The sequence below is a fragment of the Bos indicus genome, chromosome 22, assembly GCF_029378745.1.
Source record: "Bos indicus isolate NIAB-ARS_2022 breed Sahiwal x Tharparkar chromosome 22, NIAB-ARS_B.indTharparkar_mat_pri_1.0, whole genome shotgun sequence".
Taxonomy (NCBI): Eukaryota; Metazoa; Chordata; class Mammalia; order Artiodactyla; family Bovidae; genus Bos; species Bos indicus.
Window position 1 is genome coordinate 45898323 of NC_091781.1, and position 21462 is coordinate 45919784.

The 21462-nt window shown below is 43.3% G+C and overlaps 1 protein-coding gene across 4 annotated transcripts in view; it reads right to left on the bottom strand.

Annotated features, from left to right (window-relative positions):
* The window catches only part of CACNA2D3 (calcium voltage-gated channel auxiliary subunit alpha2delta 3), an 898858-nt gene that overhangs the window by 72528 nt on the left and 804868 nt on the right, over positions 1–21462 (bottom strand). For all 4 annotated transcript variants that reach the window (XM_070776473.1, XM_070776472.1, XM_070776475.1 and 1 more), the window contains 4 exons: positions 17449–17510; positions 16152–16196; positions 9968–10030; positions 6690–6760 (listed from right to left, as the gene is read on the bottom strand). In XM_070776473.1, coding sequence (XP_070632574.1) covers positions 6690–6760; positions 9968–10030; positions 16152–16196; positions 17449–17510 — 241 coding nt within the window. The remainder of the gene's footprint in view (positions 1–6689; positions 6761–9967; positions 10031–16151; positions 16197–17448; positions 17511–21462) is intronic.

A 21462-nucleotide genomic window follows, 5' to 3' on the forward strand; every position in this document is an offset into this window, starting at 1 on the left:
CTTTGCCAACAAAGGCCCGTACAGTCAAAGCTGTGGTTTTTCCAGCAGTTACATTGGATGTGAGAGTTGGACCGTAAAGAAGGCTGAATACTGAAGAACTGATGCTTTTGAACTGTGGTGTTCGAGAAGACTCTTGAGAGTCTCTTGGATTGCAAGGAAATCAGTCCTGAATATTCATTGGAAGGACTGATACTGAAGTTGAAGCTCCAATCCTTTGGCCACCTGATGCAAAGAGCTGACTCATTAGAAAAGACCCTGATATTAGCTGGGAAAGATTCAAGGCAGGAGGAGAAGGGGATGAAAGAGGACAAGATTGTTGGATGGCATCACTGACTCAATGGACACGAGTCTGAGCAAGCTCCGAGAGATGGTGAAGGCCGGGAAAGCCTGGCATGCTACGGTCCATGGGACCGCCAAGAGTGGGACATGACTGAGTGACTAAACAACGACAACAACTCACTACTGTGGGTGAACTTGAACAAATTACTAAAACACTTAAAGCCTCCACATCCAGTTCGTCTTTTGTCAAATGACAATAGCTATTTCATGAATCTGTCACAAGGCTTAATTAAGGTAATGCATGTAAACTATCTGGAATGCCTTGCCTGTATAGTTGACCCTTGAACCATATAAGGGCTGGAAAGCTGATCCTCTCTGCAGTTGAAAATCTTAGTACAGCTTGCCCTGTGTATACAGTTTCTCCATAACTGCAGTTCCATGTCCATGGATTCAACCAACCACAGACTGTGTAATACTTAATATACTGACTATTAAAAAAAAAAATCCATGTATAAGCAGACCTGCACAGTTCAAACCCGTGTTGTTCAAGGGCCAAATGCAGTTAGTACTCAATAAACAAGACATGCTGCTGTTAGGATGAAGATGAGTGGCTATTGTAATTGTTGTAATTGGGGATCCTCAAGCAGCAGCTTTGGGATTTTCAAGAGCAGTTCATTGGAATCTCCGTGTCTCTGCATTCCAGAAAATTTGGCCCAGAAACACACTTGTCCAAGCCAATGTGACTTCTTGTTCCCTTCAACGCCACCTCTGACAAACCACTTCTGTGGACATGGTCAGGTCAACAGGAAGCCAAGAAGCCATTACATTCCTAACATGAGCTGCTGAGTATCAAGACGTCGGTGGGGCAGTCGGCGCTAGGGAGCAGGCATGCAAACGTAACAGACTTCTCTTCTAACACTCTCTGGATTCTGGGGCCAGGGCATTCGCTGAAATGTAACGCAGTCACCAAAGCCAGGGAAAGTGCCAGTCGCCCACCATGGAGCCGAGAGCAGTTTCATCATATAGAGATGGGGGTAGAAACCGTATAAGTCTTCAATCTACCTGGTGGATCACCTTTTTAGAAAGGCAATTTAGAAAAAGCCACCAGAGTGAATTCTATACAAGTCAACTATGTTAATGAATGTGTGTATGTGGTGGCAGGGGCCGGGGCGAGGGGAGGAGAACATGCACCGGGCTCTACGGGGAAAGTTAAACATGGTCTTGGAGGGGTGAAATCTCGGGCGTGCTGCACTACGCACAGAAAACAAACAAAGAAACAAAACCAGAACAAAACAGAAAAGACACAACCAAGAGACTCTCCGTAGACTCAGTAGCTCCAAGGCAAAAACAAACTACTAGTGCTGTGTGCTAAGTTGCTTCAGTCATGTCCGACTCTTTGCAACCCTATGGACTGTAGCTCACCAGGCTCCTCTGTCCATGGGATTCTCCAGGCAGGAATATTGCAGTGCGTTGCCATGCCCTCCTGCAGGGGATCTTCCCAACCCAGGGAACCTGTGTCTCTTCTGTCTCCTGCATTGGTAGGCAGGTTCTTTACCACTAGAGCCACCTTCATTTCTCTGCAAGCCAAGGGCCAGGAGTGCCTACTGGTCTTCCCTTTCTTGAGCTTCCTCTATACACAGAGAACAAAGGAAGACCCTTAAGGAAGACCCTTTGGCAGAAACCACAGGATCTTTGGTACAAGCATGCGTTTATTCCATTTAACTCTCACTGCAGGAATAAAAATCATTCTTTTGATTTCATTTTGCTGTAAAAAAAAAAATAAATAAAGCCAAAATTATGGAGCTAAATTTGCCAAGAGTCAGACAGCTTCAAAGTAGGTAGCACCTAGACTCGAACCCTGGTGCACTAAACTTAGTATTTCTTGATCCTGACAGTACCTGCAAATCACATGGATGCTCCATCCCCAGACTAGTTTAATACGAACCTCGAATCTCGCGGGGGCACAGCTGGAGCAGAGGTGTGTTCTCAAAGCTCTCCAGGGATGGTGGTGGAGTTCATGCCCACAGACCCACCCCAGTGCTGTACTGTGAGGCCACTGATGTGCAGTGACTACTTTGGGGGTAGGGGGTTATTAGTGATTTTAAAATGGAGAGGAGAATATTAGAAGAAAAAAAAATGTCAGACATCTGGAGATCTTATCCAACAGCTGATCTTTTACCTCCTACGTGTAGTAGCTTTGCAGTTTGCAAAGCATTTTTATTTCTCTTATTTTAATTGAGTCTCACAAAAGTCCCATCTCACTGAAATTCTTATTTTGCTGACGAATAAACTGAGGCTCAGAAAGTCTGAGGAATCTGTCCAAGTCCACACAGTGACCATTCTGAGGCTCAAACTGAAGTCTTCATGGTTCAAGCCCCATGTATCAAAGAAACCCTATCAGAAATCTGGACTCTCCTATGATCGGCTATATATATATTTTTCTCACTTTCCCCTAGATATTTGACACTGAGTTTGCATCACTGGGGGCAAGAAGGGGTGGAAATAAATGAATTCTAATAAAAATATTTTGAAAGCAGATATTCTTTTAGTAGTTTTGAAAAGGGCAATGTCACTGCCATGGAGTGTGGCTTCTGAGAAATAGGAATACAAGCTCTTACTGGATACGAACTTGGGTTAAAAGAAAACAGCTAAAACGAAAAGCCCTAAATGAGTCAGGGCTACTTAGGGAGTTCATTTACTCTCCATGATAAGAATAAAGAAATAAACACAAAAAGCTGACCAGGAATATGGTATCTTATGAGAAAATATGTGAAGCCTGGGAACATGACTTGGTTTAATGATTTATCAACTTCAGTTAAAAGAAATCTGGGTGATCTTATCATTCGGCTGGCCTCCCTTCCTGAAAGTTCTGCTCACCCAGATAAGTTACTGCTGAGCCAACATCCTCCTTGGCTATGCTTCACTTTGTCTCAGACAAAACTGAAGGAAGCTCCATGCACTACACAATGCTACTGTATACAGAACCAGGTAAAAAGCAGAGGCTAGAAAATTCTCCTGGTGCTTGCTTAGACTGCAGGATGTTTGAATCCAGTTCTGTTATCACTCTGTTATATGGAGACAAGTTCTTAACCTTTCCAAGCTCCACTTTATATGAAGGGAATGGCAACCCACTCCAGTATTCTTGTCTGGAGAATTCTATGGACAGAGAAGCCTGGTAGACCACAGTCCATGGGGTTGAAAAGAGTGAGACATGACTGAGCAACTCACACACACACACGTATACACATGTAGATCCAGCTTCATGGGCATGTGGCCTGTGTAACTGCACAGAACCCTACCATTTTGAAGGGCTGCATGCTTTGTTTACTGCTCTGCTCTTGCTGTCATGAAATTCTCAGTAATTTTTGAGCAAAGTCCCCCATTTTCATTTTGCACTGGACACGGCAGATTAGGCACTGGTCCTATTTACACCTGTCTCTCGAGTTGCAGGAAAGGACTGCAAGAGTTAAGATCTGTTTGCAGCCTAGGCCTGGTATGTGGTAGGTGCTCCTGGAAGATAGCTACTGCTACCTGCATCATTCTCATATTGCTGAGGCCACGTATGTTATCTGGCCCTGAGCACTATGCTTTCTATAAGCTGAGTGGATAGAGTTGAATCAAAGACTCAGCCTAAGCAACCAAGAGAGACCACCATACCTCTTAGACTGCTTGCACGTGAAACTGAAGAACCTTCTCAAAGCTCCCTCAAGTTGGTAATTTGTTTGCACAGATCAGTGTCTTCTCTTCCTCCCACATGGCACTGCAGACCACAAGCGGATGCTCTTTCCCTCTGATGGCACCACTAAGTAGACTAGCCATCAAGACACCTGGTAAGTGGCCAAGCAACCAAAGAAAGAGTCCGTGCCAAGTAGGCAAGCATCGTTTTGCTTTAGAGAGAGAGGCAGTGACTATGGATCAGTGGGGAGAGATAAAAGGAGGTTGATAAAGGGAGATGGCATTCATTCTTCACTTTGAGCTCTGCTGTTCTGAAGAAGATGGTTTGCAGGCTCTTGGGTATGAAAGGAGTTTCTTTAGGACTGGGTATGAGTAGACCAAACGAAGAAACTTTGTGCCAGGGTGCACTGTCCAAGATGCTGAGATGGCAGGTCAACTAGGTGAATGGACCTTGACCTTTACCATGTCACCAAAGCAACTCAGCCTCCATACACCCTGTATTTGGGAGTGGGGTGCAGTTAAATACGGTGCCTGACATCACACCATTATTTTCAGCTACATCCTTTCAGGGCTTCTGAAATACAGACTTTTTCTGATAAAAAGGACTGTCAACCTTATTCTCTGAGTAAGCATGCTGGAAAAGGCAAGGGCATGAATGTTTGAGTTCCAAAAGGACGGCAGTACCCCAATACTGGATGGAGACCCCATTGCCAGCTGTCATGGGAAGCCTGTTGTGAAATATGTGAATTAAAAAAAAATCATCTGGTGCAAGGTAAAAAGGAAAATCAAAGATCCATAGCAACAAAAATCATAGCAGCAGCTAGCAATTACGGAGCCTTTAATATATGCCAGGCACTGCGTCAGAACTTTATGCTTATTGTTATCTCCTTAACTCTGACAGAAACCTTTGCAAGTAATTATTATTAGCATCTTCATTTTTCATGTAAGGAAACCAAAGCTTGGGGTGGTAACATGACTGACTAACTCTGAGCCATGCAGCTAGAAAATGTCAAGAACCTGGATTTGAACCCAATCCATCTGACTTGAAATCTCACACTCTAATTTCTGTCCTGGCCTCATGAGGGGCCTTTCAAAGAGGGCTAGGAGGTTTGTCAGGTAATTCCTGGATGACAGCACTTGCTGTTAAAATTGAAGAGAGAGTCCCAACTTTCCCCTTTTCTCAGATGTTAGCCACTTTTGTAGAAGAAAGCTCTAAATTCAAGTTGTTCATACTTCACCCACAGTAATGAGAAATCTAGGAACTTAAAATACTGCTTCAACCTTCCCTCTCTCCCACCAAACTGTTTGAAAGGAATATCCAAGAGGGAAGAGGGGGGAAAAAAGTAATTTTGTTAAAAAAAAAAAAAAGTTGAAAAATATGCTTTCAAATGAGAAACACGTGTGTGATTATTCTCCCTCTTTTGTCTCTCCCTACCCCCACCAAGTTGAAAACAAGCTAACACAACACAAATGTACACATCCATGTAAAGACACAAGAAGCCGGGGTGCCTCGGACGGCAGACAACCCAGCACGGCAACCCCAGGGCAGCTCCATGCCCAATTTTCAAGCTTATGCACAATGACTCCTGGCAAAAAATGTACTTGAATTTTAAAGAGGGAATTGAGCAGGGGTGAACACTCAGGCAGGCTGGAAAGCAAGTGTGTCAGAGGTTGCAGAAGTGCTGGAGTTATGCCATTTTAACATATCATTTCTTGTTTCCCTCTTTCTGGCACAAACAAGCTACAGAATCTCAAAAATTGGGTCATCATTTTTGAATTCCCTGCTTTCAGCACAGCGCTCAGTTGGTCTTATTGACTAGCTTAAAAGTCTGATTTCCTGAGCTAAAACTTCCTGTCCATTCAGCTGCAGGGGAGTAATAAACTCGGGGACTGTCTTTCCCACTGGCAACCACTGTGCAATAGCTCTCACAGGCGAGCTGGGTTCCATCCTTGTATTTCCTGATATTATATATTTAACAGCATCAAATATGTCCGCGAAAGTACCACTTCAGAGGCCACCACTCTCCCTGGGAGGCTGAGGCGAGGAAGAATTGACTTCTGGGGGGCATCACTGGCATCCTGGTCGCGCAGGGCAACGTCCCTTCCCATCAGTTCTGGTGTTCCCACAGGTATGGCTGGCCTGCCCAAGAGGGACACGGGGCTGTGCGCTTCACTCAAGAGTCAAAAGGAGCCCTTGCAACTCAACTGAGCAGTCCCTACCATGAATTCTGAAACCTCTCGGCTGTGTTCTAGCAGCAGATTTAAACTTACCTCTATCTGGGAGCATGTTTTGTGAATTTTTACTTGCTTTTCTAAAATTGTATCGAGTCTCTAAACATCACTTTCCATCCCTGAGTTCCAGATTTCTAGCAAGTTTCACCAGTTTGTCAGTGTGAGACAAGACACTCTCTTCCTTTTTTGACCAGATGAAAATGTTTCCTACTTCTCTGCAATCACTTGCTTCAGACCAATATAATCTCCTTCCAGTGCAGGCCCTGACTTCAGGACCGGCCTCTAGTAAATGCTATGTTAGGGGAACAGGGAACGCATTGTGAGCTGAGTTTCTGAGACTCTTAACACTCATGCAAAAGGCATCAAATTTCAGGAGATCTTCTGGAGCATGAACACAGCCATGGGGTCAAGTCTGGGCTTGCTTTATTTGACCTTGGTTTGTTTTATTTTATTTAGGCAACCTTTCTCGGGAGGGAGGGGGCAAGGAACCATAAAATCCTTACCTTTTAAAGGAGCCCATTGTTAACAATTTGTTCATCACAGCTCCCTCCACCTCACCAAAAAAGTCTCCAGTCTGTGGGGAAGAAAAGACGACCCAAGAGGAAGTGTAGATAAATAATGTGCCCAAACACCAGAGAAGAAATAAAAATGGACACAGTTTGTGTCCTGGAGCTGACAAGGGCAAAAGGAGATTTTCAGGACTACTGTTACATAAACATGGAAAAGGTCTTAATAGTCATGAGAAGTTATGGGATTACAGAGTGAACAAATAAGCAGATGCGGATGTTTCAAATACATGGCAGGGGTGGGGGGTGGGGTAAGAGTGGCATTCAATAACACGTGCTAAGTGCTGGAAATAACACACACATGCACACGTGTGCACATATGTGCACATACACGCGCATGTAGGAGCACATGCACACACACTCTTGGAAGGAGGCAGTAGGCATTAATCTGCTCTCAATTCCTTGGGAATAAAACACTACTTCATACAGACAGAAACAGACTGTGAAAGGGCTTCCTAAGCAGTAAGAAAAAGAATTGTTTGTAATTCCTAAATGACCTGTTTAGGGATATACAGAAGGGATATACATCCCTTCTTCATCGGCTCTATAAATTTGCTACAGTGGAGAAAACATCCTTTCTCTAAGTCACTTTCTGAGGAACATCTTCATTTTGTCCATAGGCAGCTAATATGTTGACCAAGAATAAAGCTGTCCAGATCTGGGAAGAGAAGGCTCGGCCAATCAGACCTCCAATGGCTGACTCCAGCTCTGGGACTATCTTCAGGGCACTCCCCCAGTGCTAAACTTCTGCTTCTGCAAGTCTAGTTCTTGGTGTTGGCCAAGATTTGCAAACTCTGAATGGTGGAATGAAGGATTAACATCCTCGGGCATCCCTCCAGACTCCTGGAGCCAAGGGGGAAGATGTATCCAGTATGGCAGAACAGAGCTTGGACCAACAACCTTCCTCTGCCAACAGACTGGAAGGGGCCAGTGCAGACCAGTAGAGAATCCCCATGTCTACTGTGGGTGCTCTCAGAATTTGTATCTTATGTGGCGGAGAGTAGAGAGCATTACACTCAGAGCCCAAATCACATAAATTCCACATGTGTGTATGTGCTCATTCATCTCCAACTCTTTGCAACCTCACAGACTGTCACCTTTCAGGCTCTCTGTCCATGGAATTTTCCCAGCAAGGATACTGGAGTGAGTTGCCATTTCCTTCTCCAGGAGATCTTCCCGACCTAAAGATTGAACCTGTGTCTCCTGCACTGGCAGGCATATTCTTCACTGCTGAGCCACTGGGGAAGCTTCTACATAAAGTCCATAGACTTTGTATTAACTAAATCCTAATTTCCTTGTAATGGTGTGACCTCAAGTAGGCTCTTAGGAGTTTTCAGGCAGAAAAGCACATACAGGCTTTGCCAAAAAGTCAGAAAAGAGGAGGAAAGAAGGAAATGACATTTCACTGATTGAAGATTGAGCATGGCCTTTTTCACTCCAGGGAAACTTGAACTTTTGGCCAACTCTGTGGGTATGTGCTGCTGTTGGGAGCAACAAGGACATGAGCATTTCCTGTGTGTAAATATGCCAGTGTCAGTGGAACTGGTTGTTAGATGAAGAAGAATTAACCTAATTGGGGTACAGAAACCAGACATTAAAGAAGCTGGGGCAGGGCAGGCTCCGTGGGCTATTCCACCCATGAGTAAAGGAGGGAGCAGAGGCCACATGTAGTGGCTATGGCTTAGGAGAGGCCACTATTCCAGTGGCTCATTGTGTTGGCTGGTCCAAGACTCACCACTTAAAGACATCTGCCATGTCGTTCCCCGCCAGGATCAGGTTCTCATCTCAGCCCTCCATGATTATGGCAGGACGACAGAGCTCGTCTTCACAGGGGATTAATTTGGGTTCTCACTCCTCCCAGACACAGGGGCACATTACCATAGGCCTATGGCCATTCCTGCTCCCATGAAACTGACCACATCTCATGTGCTTATCCTTCCTATCTAATGTCCATCAACTGTCCAACATCTAGTGACGTCCAGCATCTGAGGAGACCATTTGTGAGCAGTTTGAGTCTCAACTATGTAATTACCATCGACCAAAGGTACATTTAAAATCCCACAACATTCTCATAGATAAGAGGGAAAACTGAAGCACAATTCCACATGTTACCTGGAGCCCGAGTTCACAGATTAACAAGCCACTGAGCTCAGACCCTAAGGAGCCATACTTAAGGACAATTAACTAATTTATTAGGCATTAATGGGTCTATCACACTGCTGACTATTGAAACATTTTAAATGATGTAAATGAAATCTCATTATAAAATGCTAGCATCCTCAAGTATTAGAGTAGAAGAAGACTTCTGCAGTCAACCATCCTCCGTTCATAGACCCCACCAGGAGTCCCGGCAAGTTAAGGGATGTACCCAATATTCCAAATCGAGTTAAGGAAGAGAGCTCACATCAGAAACCATCTGCCTCCACCTCTGGTGTTTCTTTCCTATACCATATGGCTAAACTGATTTGGATTTGACTTTAACATGCTAATTTCATTAACTGCAGAGAAAGCTTTCAGGCACCAAGTTTTAAAGGAGAAACTCATGTTTCTCTATTACAATGCTATTGATTTTAACTCTTACTTTGATTTCCAAATAAAAGTGGAGCTTTCTTTGCTGAGCACCCTAGCTTGGTTTCTTTCCATCTCTCCCTCCTGCCCCGACACTGCACACGGCTAAATCAAATGAAAAACATTCTTCAACTATATGTGGATTCTTGGCCCTCAGTGTTGAGAACCCAACTTAATCCTTGGACTCAGATAACTGACTTTTAAAAAGGAAAAACCAGAAAGAAAGCCATAAAGAATAATTATGTTGACATACATATATACATATATTTGTGTGGATGTATAAATTATATATAAAGATAAAATATCAAAATATTAAAAGGAGGAAACCTCCTTAAAATTAGCCGAACTCTTTCAGGCACCTCCACACTTGAGGTAAAGAGTTCTATAAATGGAACATTTTATGTGTAAGAGAGCAGAGCCTGGGCTCGGCACCCCTCCTCTCCTCCCTGGAGGTAAAATCTCTTTAGGGCCTGCTGAGAAGTAGGCTGTGACATTCTTAAAGGGGTGGAAATAAGGTTTTATAATCTCCTGCTATTACCTCTCAAATACAGATCATTGTCTCAAAGTTTCAACACCATATTTCACTTCCCTTGACCCAAGCACAGTCTGGGATCCTTACTGTAAGTAGGTAGAAATTCCTCACTCACCTGAGTGTAGTCTTCAGATACCAGAATAAATCCATTATTGTCTATGAGGTAACAATTTACAGTCTAGAAAACAAAAACACCACAGTTTCAACCTTGGGTCCTCAGACTGCTTTTACATGCAATGATGTACTTCCAACCTGAGAGACACCTATTGTAGGCTGTTTTGGGGGAACTGGAAATGCCAGCTGGCTCTTGGAGTTAAGCACAAAGTTAGGCTGACCCCAGCACTTGTTTTGCAAAACTAACAAATAAACTTTAAACACTAAGCAAGCCTTGAACATCCCAGATTGGGATAAAAAGAAAATGCATTTAAAAATTATTTATTACAGTTTGTCTTCCTTTTTAAAAGTTTATATGACCTGAATAATATTTCCCAGGAACAGAGTGTCCAGAGGCCTCTGAACCTGTATTAACAGTGGCTGAAGTGCAGGCTGTTTTGAAAGCAAAACGACAGCACAATGCCATGACTCTAATGATGTATTAATGAAAACACCGTGTCAGCTCAGAAGACCATCAGGGGACCAGGTAATATTTTTTAATTTGTTCATAGACTTAGGCAGGGGGGAAGGGGCAGACTTCTGTTAAAGGGGCCCCTCAGGCCTCCTAAAGGTTTTCAAACTGTGTTTTTAATTGGGAGCTGGATTTGGGGGCAGGGCTGTTAGCTTTTGGTAGCTCAGACTTATAAATTGTAGCAAGGTAAGCCCAAACCTCTGCTTCCCCCACACTACTTTAATCTCAAGTGAATGATTTGCTACAGGCTAAGTTTTAATTACAGTGCTGTGGAGTTTAAATTTAAGGTTTAATTCCGTCCTTGATGTAACTCAGTTTCTATTTATTGCAGCTTTACATACCGACTGCAACATTTAATTTGTAACATATCTTTACCGTGAGCTAAAGTCCCCTAACTCCAGGCCACTGCAGGGCTGCTTTTTTTCTGGGACATTTACTTATCCACAGAGTTGATTCTAGCGAGACACAGAAGTACAGCAGTAAGCTAGTTAGAAAGATGCATCCTTTATTAGTCGGCAATGGTGGAGATTCAGCAGGAAATTAAAAGCCTTGCTAGCACCTTTCAGAAAAGAACTGGCTGCTTTGGTGAGCAAGTTTCTCTCGGTTATTCAAAGGGGCCAGGTGAAGGTCACACTCTTGTTCTTCAGAGAAGCTCTTGGCTGCATGGACGCTATATTGGCCCAGCTGGGAGTCCTGACAGACGTTCCCCTTGTGTAGGAAACAGCACTGTGAAAGCACTCACAGAGCCCGGCTGTCCAATATGGCAGCCACGAGGTATGTGCAGATTTCAATTTAATTTTAAGTTAATTGGATCATATGAGACAAATTGGAGATATAGACCTTGATGCAAAGGGAGCTTAACCTCCATTCAATCAATAAAACTACCTGCTGAGCATAGGAGTGGCCTCCATATACTGACTCTCCAAATCCTTACAATTGTGTAGAGAATCCAAAGTCATCCTAACTTACCCTCCATCCCTAACTATAAAATAAATTCCTACCCAAACATCCCTAGTCAATCGGTATTACTGCTATTAGACCTATAACTTTGTGGTCAGTCTTTCTCTGCAAATATTAGACAATACAAGACAAACACAAGGCAACTGAAAATCTTGGGAAAGAAGCAATATTTCCTGAAGTCCATGAGGGTGATACTGGAGATCAGCTCCAATCACACATGAAACCACTGGCACATCAGTACCCACAAGAGATAAAACACTCAGGAAAAACAAAACATCACCACCAATAACATGAAAGATGCTTCCAGAGAGAATGATTTCAAAAGGAAGAGAATAAGAGAAGCTCCCGGGGAAACTGATTAAAGTCCACTATATGTCACCTCCCTTGTGATCACTTTGAGAAAATCAAATATAAAGTGAAGGATTAAATATTTTGATTTTTATAATTTTATCTGAAATATTATACTCCCCACTCCCAAACCAAACATGTTCTTTGTTAATAGAATCAGGATATGACTACAGTTACAAATTTATTAAGTTTAAATTTGTTAAGTAAAATAAAATATATTTCACCATTTCCACTCTATTTAAAGATGAAGCTTCAATAAAATGTTTCATAATTTGACATAAATATTTGGTTCTTTCCCCACCCTCATTTCTTGGAAATGATGACCTCAGCCCCTTATAACAGACAGCACTGCATGGAATCAACGTTGGCCTGGGCATTAGGAGATTCACTTCACAGTTATCAGCCTCTGTTTCCACTCTCATCTGGTGTGGAAGAAACAGAAGTGACAGTATGCAACAAAGATTGTCAACCTTGCAAGGATGTTGTGTCACTGAGGTAGAACTGGGTCCCTTAATCTGAAAGGTGTCATTTAGTTTTCATTACAGGCAATATTGTTACATTAGGGATATTCAGTCACTGTGATGACTTCATAAACATCTCCCTGGCAACAAGCACTTGGATTAAATTATTGGGAAGTACGGTGGAATGGAGTAAGGCCCCTGAAGTTAAGTGAGCAGAGTGCTGCGTTATGAAAGAATCAGAGTAGAATTAGCCAGATTCTAGTCTGGATAAATTGTTTTCTCTATGTCTCTTTACAGTAGTTAATTGCCTTCTCCATTCTCCCTCCTCCAGTAAAAGGAAATAGAAGAGATATTTTGTCGGCTTTCCCTCACTATGCTACTTCTGCCCCAAATTAAGCTGAACTTCTCAGGAGTCTGTCCATCCCTTTGTGACAAGGGCAGAATGACAGGCTGAAGGGCTTGGGCAAAGCAGGAACTCTAAGTTTGACAGACATGGCAAGCACCCATTCCACAGCCACCTGTGACAAAACATTCAAAGATGAAGTTGTCTGGAAAAGGCAGAAATAAAGAGCTGGTGACGGTTGCCTTAAAAGGCAACTTTCTTCAACTCTTTGTTGCCTCAATATTGTTCAGAAAGTCTGATTTCTGGTCTCAAAAGCAGGTTAGGTAAGATACCTGAGGTTAGAGCCCCAAACCAGGCCATGGTAGTTGGGCTGTCACAGATAGTAAGGAAAACTGGGGAGGAAGAATATGGAAGTGAGAAACATTAGCACTAAGCTGTGTTACCTGGAAGGTGGTATTATCTCTGAGGCTAAGATACTAGCTTGAGAATCAGAGACTTGGACACTTGGAACCAGCATGACTTTGAGAAAAGCCTTTTAACACCCCCAGTCTCAGTTTCCTTATCTGCATGATGGAGACAGCAACAACTATTTCAAAGAGAAGATTAAGTAGGCCAGTGAGTGCAAATTGCTGAGCATGGTGCAAGGTGCGTTATGAGTCCCCAGAGAACCATGTTTGTGTCTCTTCAGCACCTGCTGTGTGCCCTCTTTATGAGTATCTTTTGGAGACAGAAGTTGTCACACAGTTTGTAGCAAGAGGTTGTGGAGGCAAGTCAGCTGATAAGCACATGTGCTCATCTCCCCTTCTAACCAGTTAGCTCCTGGAGGACAGGGTCTACCTCTGACTCTGCATCCCATTGACTCCTGGGGGCTGGAGGTACCAGGGATGTCAGGAGGGCTCAATAAATAGGTCCTGAAGGAAGAAGTCAGTGTGAGACAGGTTGCCTCTCAGGTTCTGAAGTTAACAGTCCCTTGGGTGGAATGAAGCTCCTTAAAGTCCTCAGTTAGGCCCATGGCCAGGCCCTCCATGAAGAGGTATCTATAAGCTTGGAAGACATCTGGCCAGACTGACTCCACCCAGCAGCCCAGGACACTCAAGTCAAGGGCCCAGGGAGGCCACTGCAGGGGGAGACAGAGGGACTGGATCAGATCCGAGGCAAAGTGTGTCTGATAAGTGTGTGGGAGTTGCGCCAGGTCTTCAGTAGAGAAGAGAAGCCAGAAGCACGTGAACTTAATGATCCCCCACAGCTGTTTTTAATGGGGACCTGATCACTTGAGGGCAGTTGGAGGAGTGGAGGGACATGGTCTCAAAGACTTAATTAAAAGCTATGAAAGGGAATGACACATGGAAAGAGTCTGCTGAAAGGATGGAAAGGGGCCTGGCTTTTCTTTTTAAAACTATGTCAACTAGGTGCCTGAAGCCAAAACTTTAGAATCAAAATGGGAAATGGATGATAGCTTTAAAGTGCAAAATGGGGATATCTGAGCATCAGATCAAGTTCAGCGATCCAGCCTATGCCACACTTAATTTTCAAGGTATGAAGCTTCAAAATGATATCTTAATAAGGCTCCATCCCCAAGGCTATTAAAGCAGATATTAGTACTGAGGAAGATATCCTACCTTGTGCTTACTATGCCCAAGGGACTAAAGTTTGTATGTGACTTCCACCTGAGGTTTTAGATTCAGGCGAACCACTACATGTGTCTGCAGACATTTTCATTTGATAGCTAATGTTTATTGAGGGCTTACCACAGGACAGGAGCTGTGCTATAAAGTTTCCATATATTATCTCATTCATCCTCACCATGACTCTGGGGGTGTTTCTATCCCCAGTGTATAGCTGAGGAAACTAAGGCAAGGCTTATTACTTTCAGAGCCACAGTTGGAAGCTACTCTGCCTGCACAGCCTGTACGTTTAACCGCTGTGCTAGACCACCTGTGAAATGAGTCACTGGATAACTAACATACATTGCACTTTTCTAGCTCTAAGTGGGAATCCATTTCTACTTATTTTTATGTATGAGAATGCACAGAGGCAGTATTAGGCTGTGGGAAGATGACCACCTCTGACTTTATTCATTAAATTGTTCAACCAACTGTTTGTCCATCCAATCAATCAACCAGAAACCAGTCAGTCAACCAACCAACTATCCAAAGCACCATCAGTCCCACCAGCCAACCAACCATCCAGCCAGTCACGCAACCAATCAACCAACTGTCCTCCGTGCTTCTAACACAAGTTGGAGTTAGTAGCTTAACACAGGGCCTCGTAACACTGATTAATCAATGCTACTGTTGAGCTGTGCGGTCTTGAACTGAGCATTACAGTAAGACAAGTAATGCCTCAAAAACAGAGGAGAGGTTTGAAGCCACTTGACTAGCCTATGAACGGCATTCCCAAACTTACTGAAAGGGTACTGGTCATAAAACATCACAGGGTACTCTTTCCTTTGGGAAAATTATCTTTGATCTAATGGTCAGGAGAAGTCAGGCTTTTGCTTTTACTCTTTGAATAGTAGTAACTCATACAGCTATTATGATTTTGTTTTAACTGCTGGATATTTAAGGACTGAGCATTTTGTACTTTACCTTCAGCCCATACTCCCTCTTTTATATTTCTTTACTTGCCTTTTGTTTGCCTATTTTTTTTTTTTTGAAATATACTTCTAATCCATATTTTCTGTGTTGGAATTATGTTTGGTTAGGACAGCAGCAGGATTTATTTAATCCCTGTGGTAACTAGAAGGAATGTAAATGAGTGATCATTTATAAGCTCCACTTTATGTATTGACTAATGGTTTGGCTGACTCAGAGAGAGAAGGCTGCCTGAGCCAAGGTGAAATGCTACTTCACATGTGGTTGATCTAAGATGTGGGGCAGAAGGTACATGGGACTGGATGCTATAAAAACTTAAATCTGATGGTCAAACTTGGGACAGTGGTATATCTTTTTTATTCTACTGCTCATGTGTGGAATTCAAATTTGTCCTCCCAAGACTGAGGGAGTGAGATAAGGAAAAAGAAAGAAGGGAGGGAAAGGGAGTTGTAGAAGGGAAGCAGTATGCTAGAATGCAACATGCTGAGTTTTCAACGCTTAGATTTTTAAGCTTCTTTATTACATGAAATTAAGCAAGACATTTAATTTACCTGATGCTCAGTTTCCCCCTTTGCAAAGTGGGACATATATTCCAATCCATTTTACTAGGTGGTTAAGAAGATGAAAAGAGGTACCACATTGGTAGAAAACTCTGAGAATTGTAGTGAGAGTTTCAAATGTCAGTAATTTGTATTGTGTTCTATAAAACGCCAAAATCCCAACAGTGCTGTTCATGGGACATTTAAATTATACTTTCCCAGCTCTCCAAAACTATCTGATTGGGAGAAGAAAGGGAAAGAAACAAAGCAAATGTCCTTGGGTTTTTGGAGACTGGTTCACAGCAACCTCTTAGATCTGGCTCTGTGAGACATTCCCCCTGTGAGAAAGCACCCTCAGTCATTCTGCCACCACCCCACCCCCCGCCCCAACTTGATCAGAGCAGAGACAGGCCCAGGAGACCATCATACCTCGTCGTCACAGCTGATTGAGCATTTGCCATCCAGAGAGGCGCACTGTGAGGTGAGGCGGAAACAAAAGGAAACATGTCATTTGGACACACCAGCATCTGCTAAGGCTGCCATCAGGTTACTGAAGGGCAGCCCATCAGAGTCCTCGCCTGTTTCATCCGAAGGGAATGCTCCAGGATGAATCTGCCCATCCTCTCTAGGATGAGTACCAGCCCCAGACAGTAATATAAAAGCTAATCTGGGGGACTTCCTTGGCAGTCCAGTGGTTAAGACTTTGCCTTCCAATGCAGGGGTTGCGAGTTCAATCCCTAGGTGGGGAGGTAAAACCTCATATGCCTTGCAGCCAAAACACCAAAAACATAAAGCAGAGGAATACTGTAACAAATTCAATAAAGAATTTTTTTTAATTTTTAAATTTTATTTTATTTTTAAACTTTACAATAGTGTATTAGTTTTGCCAAATATCGAAATGAATCCGCCACAGGTATACCTGTGTTCCCCAAAAAGACAACTTAGGAGTAACCTGGTTCTTTTTCATTTTAATTTATGTTGTCCATGTTAATTTATGCTTTATTCAATAGTGATATCTTTTTAAGACCTCAAATCTTTCTGTAACAAGAAATATAATTAAGTATTTATTTAATTTTAAATTATTTCCCACTGACTTTTTAAAAACTTCTGTGTTCTTGATGCATAAATTCCTAAAGTATTTTCATTTGAAAAACTATATACCATCTCAACATATAGACTTGGACAGATGGAAACATCTTATGTGTTGCCATTCCCGCTGAGTTACTGAACAAACACCACTGATATTACTTCGTACAGAATACACAGTGCAAGTAAAGAATGTTCCCAGATTATCCAAGGCAGAGAAGCCCTCGGCCAAAGAAAGCAGATGCATGCTTAGTATAACCCAGCTATGCAGAATCCTTCAAAAACGAAATAAAGAGACTCACAAATAATTGGGCATCATAAGATTTTTAAAAAGTCACTATGCAAATTCGCAAAAGTCCCTGATATTTAGAAGAAAAAGTTCTCTTTACAGTGGTCACTATTTTGATCTCACAATTACAGCTGTTTTCAGGAGCAAACTCTCTGCTTTCTCAGCATGTGGTGTCTCACATGCTGTCAGTCCTTTACTTTGCACTGAAATGAAAGGTAACCTGAGCAGCCCAGCAGTTCATTTTACAAACATTCATCGGAAATCTGGCACTTTTAGGCTCTGGGTACTCAAATGTGAACACCTGTATAATAACAGTGTTGCTAATGCTTCAACATGCTGATTATAACTTACCTGTCTGCTGGCAGTCCAGAACTTCCTTTGGAAAAATTCAAGTTTCATCTGAATGCCTACAGCTGGGACAAATTATAAATGAAACAAGGCATTAGAGATCTCTTTACACAATTATTTAAGATTATCATAGAAAATTATCTGTCAAGGCAAGATGCTGATGTAAGCATATCAGATAAGAACACTTAAAAACTAAATTTACAGTGAAGCATACAACTAAGACATTTTATTGTTCAGGTAAGGAATGCTCAAGGTTACCTACACTCATATAACTTTTGACAGGACAGACTGAGCACAGTGCACATGGCTCTTTGGAGAGATGTTACTTGAGTGTTTCTAAAATTCATACACTTGTGGTCAACACTCTGCCCAGCACAGCTGAAAACAGGAATAGAAGTAAAAAGGATATTCAGAGGATCGTGGTTTTTTCAGAGTTTCTGTTTCTGTCATTAATGCATAAACTTGTGTACCTAAAGGTATATTCTGCAAGTGTTTTGAGATATGAAATTTGAAAAGTTACTTGTCATGGGTTGATGTTTGCAAGTGAGTCCCTTGGTCATGATGTGACTTAGTTTAACTGGTCCCCAGTATCCACACTCAATGATCTTCTCTCCCCAGGAACTCTGTGGAATTATATAGTTCTTTGCTTGTCTGTTAAAAGTTCCCTAAAGCAAGAGTGAAAGCTACTTCCAGTGAGAGAAAGGTACAGAAATGGAGGAGGTTAAGAAAGTGCTTTGAGATTTTGGGAAGAATTCGAGGGAACCTTAGAACTATGCCATGAACAAGCTCACAATATTTCTCTCTATGAAGTCAAGACAAAGCAACTCTTACAACCATTAGGAAAAGTACTCAAGTCAGAGAAAAAAGTTCATCAGATGGCGAGAAAACTCTAGAGGAGATGGAAAGAAAAAATGAGATTGTCCTAGAAACACTATACTCCCCACAAGGGGCACCATTTAGCCCTGGGCAGTTATGCAAACTTCAATCCATGCACATAACCTTCCCAATTTTTGCCATATCTGCACACCACCATGGCTTCCCTGGTGGTTCAGTCAGTAAAGAATCTGCTTGCAACACAGGACACCTGGGTTTGATTCCTGGGTCAGGAAAAACCCCTGGAGAAGGAAATGGCAACCCACTCCAGTACTCTTGCCTGAAAAATCCCCTGGACAGAAAAGCCTAACGGGTCACAGTCCATTGGGTCTCAAGAGTTGGACATGACTTAGCCACTAAACCATCACCATCACAGTATTGTTATTTATCTTTCCACACTTTTTTCTTTTGCTGAAATACCTACAGTAACTTCAATCCACATAATGATATCTAGTAAAAGAAATACATGATTACCAACCCCCCCAAAATTCACTCATATACTTTTACCTTGCCACCGTGTTAGATGCCCCCTGACACCTCCCACCTTGGGAAAACATTGCTGTGCTGGCTTCAGGAACTTGAAGATTCATGAAGACCTTGGGTTGTTACCCTTGTTATTACCAACTGCATTTCTACTTCCTAAACAAATCTTTGAAGCAAGACCTGAGAGTCATATTTAACTATGACATGTACACTTAGACTTATCTATCTTTGCACTCAGAATTTCAAGTTAAGCATAGCTGCAACACACAGAATGGAATTCTCTGAAAGGTACCATGTCAGTACTCTGGGTTCATCCTGCTTTGCCTTAAGTGACTACCTTCTGGACCATAAGCTCCCTAGGGACAGGGACACGTTCTTATTCCCCACTGGATCCCTGCCTCCAGCATGGGGCCAAGCACATAGATGGCCTATTGGTAAATGCTTGCTTTTTTAGAAAAACCATTCAGGTGATAGCATAGTCAGTACCTAGCTAGCTAGCTAGATAGAAGAGTAACATCAGTGTGAATTATAATCATACCCAAATAAAGGTTTTTCCGTGGCAGTTCCCAACACATTAGAACCATATGGGGAACTTAAAGAAAATGTTCTGATGCCTGGTGCCTTCCCCCTCCACAGTGGGGAAAAAAAAAAAAGTGAAAGTGTTAGTCACTCAGTTGTGTCTGACTCTTTGCAACCCTATGGACTGTAGCCCACTAGACTCCTCTGTCCATGGAATCCTCCAGGCAAGAATACAGGAGTGGGTTGCCATTCTCTTCTCTAGGAGATCGCCCCGACCCAGGAATCAAACTCGGTTCTCTTGCATTGCAGGTGGATTCTCTAACATCTGAGCCACCAGGGAAGCAACCCCTGCCCTCTACCCCGCACCGCCCACAGTAAGACCGTTTAAATCAGAATTCCTGGAAGTGGAGTCTAGGCACAGCTATTTTAAAAAAGCACCCCAAGTGATTTGAATGTGCAATCAAATTGAGCACGGTTACTCTACAGGTCTTACTAAAGAGAGTAAGCTGTCCATGGAGGAACTACCACAATATGGGCCATTTGGTCAGACTACAGCAGAAGCTGCTCTTCCTAACTCTGGAGAAAATCTCAGAGAATACCTGTAGGAAGCTGATATTGAAGCCTGAAGATAGTCACTGCAGTTTCAAATGAATCTTGTCTTCCAAAATGCCTGACAAGCCATATCACTACTGGAGACGAGCCAACTGAGGAAGCTGTAAATCAAGGTGCTGGCTGGGTTTCTGGTCAGATCCACCAGCAGGCAGGGGTGAGAGTGTGCCCTGGATTTAAGAAGGGGCTTGGACCAAGTATCTCTGGTTCTACTAAAGATAGGGAGGGATGGCAGAAGGCTGACTTCCATGCAGAAGGCCTCAGGACTGTTGAAACATTCAATGACTGGTACTTAATATTTTCACAGGCCCAGGTCAGCAGTCACAGCAGGCTTCGAGACTCCACAGGATAAAAGCAGAGGCTTCCCTGAAAGAGTCACCCCACGGTGACCTTTCCATGATGTTTCTAGTCCGAGCAACCCAGAGCTGCCCCTGGCCCACCCATCGTCTACTGAGTTCCCCTGTCAGTCACCCGTGCCCTTTCTGAGCACCCTTCCCATTCTCTGAGGGAGGCCCCATTTTCACCTCTCTAATGAAGCGAGCTGCTCCCTCCTGGGTGTTTATCCATCTAACATACTTGCAGCCTGCTATCATCTGCCCCTTTCGGTCTGTACCCCAGCTCCTCAGAGTGCTTTAATCTTGCCTCATGAGTCAGTCCCTCCATCCCATTAATCATGCCTGCTGCTTCTCTCTGATCTCCCTCCAGCAGGCTGCATCCTCTCCCTGGTCCTGATGCCCTAAACTAGACATTGCTTCCCTCACTCCTCATTCACTCCCTGTCTGGGCCATGAGGTCGATGCCAAAGGACTCCCAGACAGTCCTGACTACAATGGATCTGCACTGTTTTGCCCTGGCTGTGTTTTTGTTGCCCCTTCCAGCAACTGTGGCCCATGGTTTCCCCCTTCTGAGTCTGTAGTTTGTTCACCTACAAGTTAATATACTCCAGTACTCTTGCCTGGAAAATCCCATGGATGGAGGAGCCTGGTGGGCTGCAGTCCATGGGGTCGCTACGAGTCTGACTGAGCGACTTCACTTTCACTTTTCACTTTCATGCATTGGAGAAGGAAATGGCAACCCACTCCAGTGTTCTTGCCTGGAGAATCCCAGGGATGGCGGAGCCTCGTGGGCTGCCGTATATGGGGCCGCACGGAGTCGGACACGACTGAAGAGACTTAGCAGCAGCTTGGATTAAGAGATTCACAAGCCCATGGGTGGGCCAACTTCATGACCAATTGTTCAGTGGCCTTTACACCAAGATCTAAGCTGAGTAATAAGGGGAATGAGACCACACACTCCCTCAGAGTCTACCTGGGGAGTAGTCACATGGTAAAAGCAACATCAGAGGCTTACACAGAGGACTGTGGAGCATAAAGAATGGGGCAGACTTGGCCTGGAGGAGCTGACAAGAACTTTGTATCAGATAAAGCATGGAGATCTGACTCATAGGAAAAAAACAGAGGAAAGATGGGACTCAAGTGCAGAAACAGCACAAGCAAAAGGGTAGAGCCTTTTAAAAAACCATACTGTCTTCCGA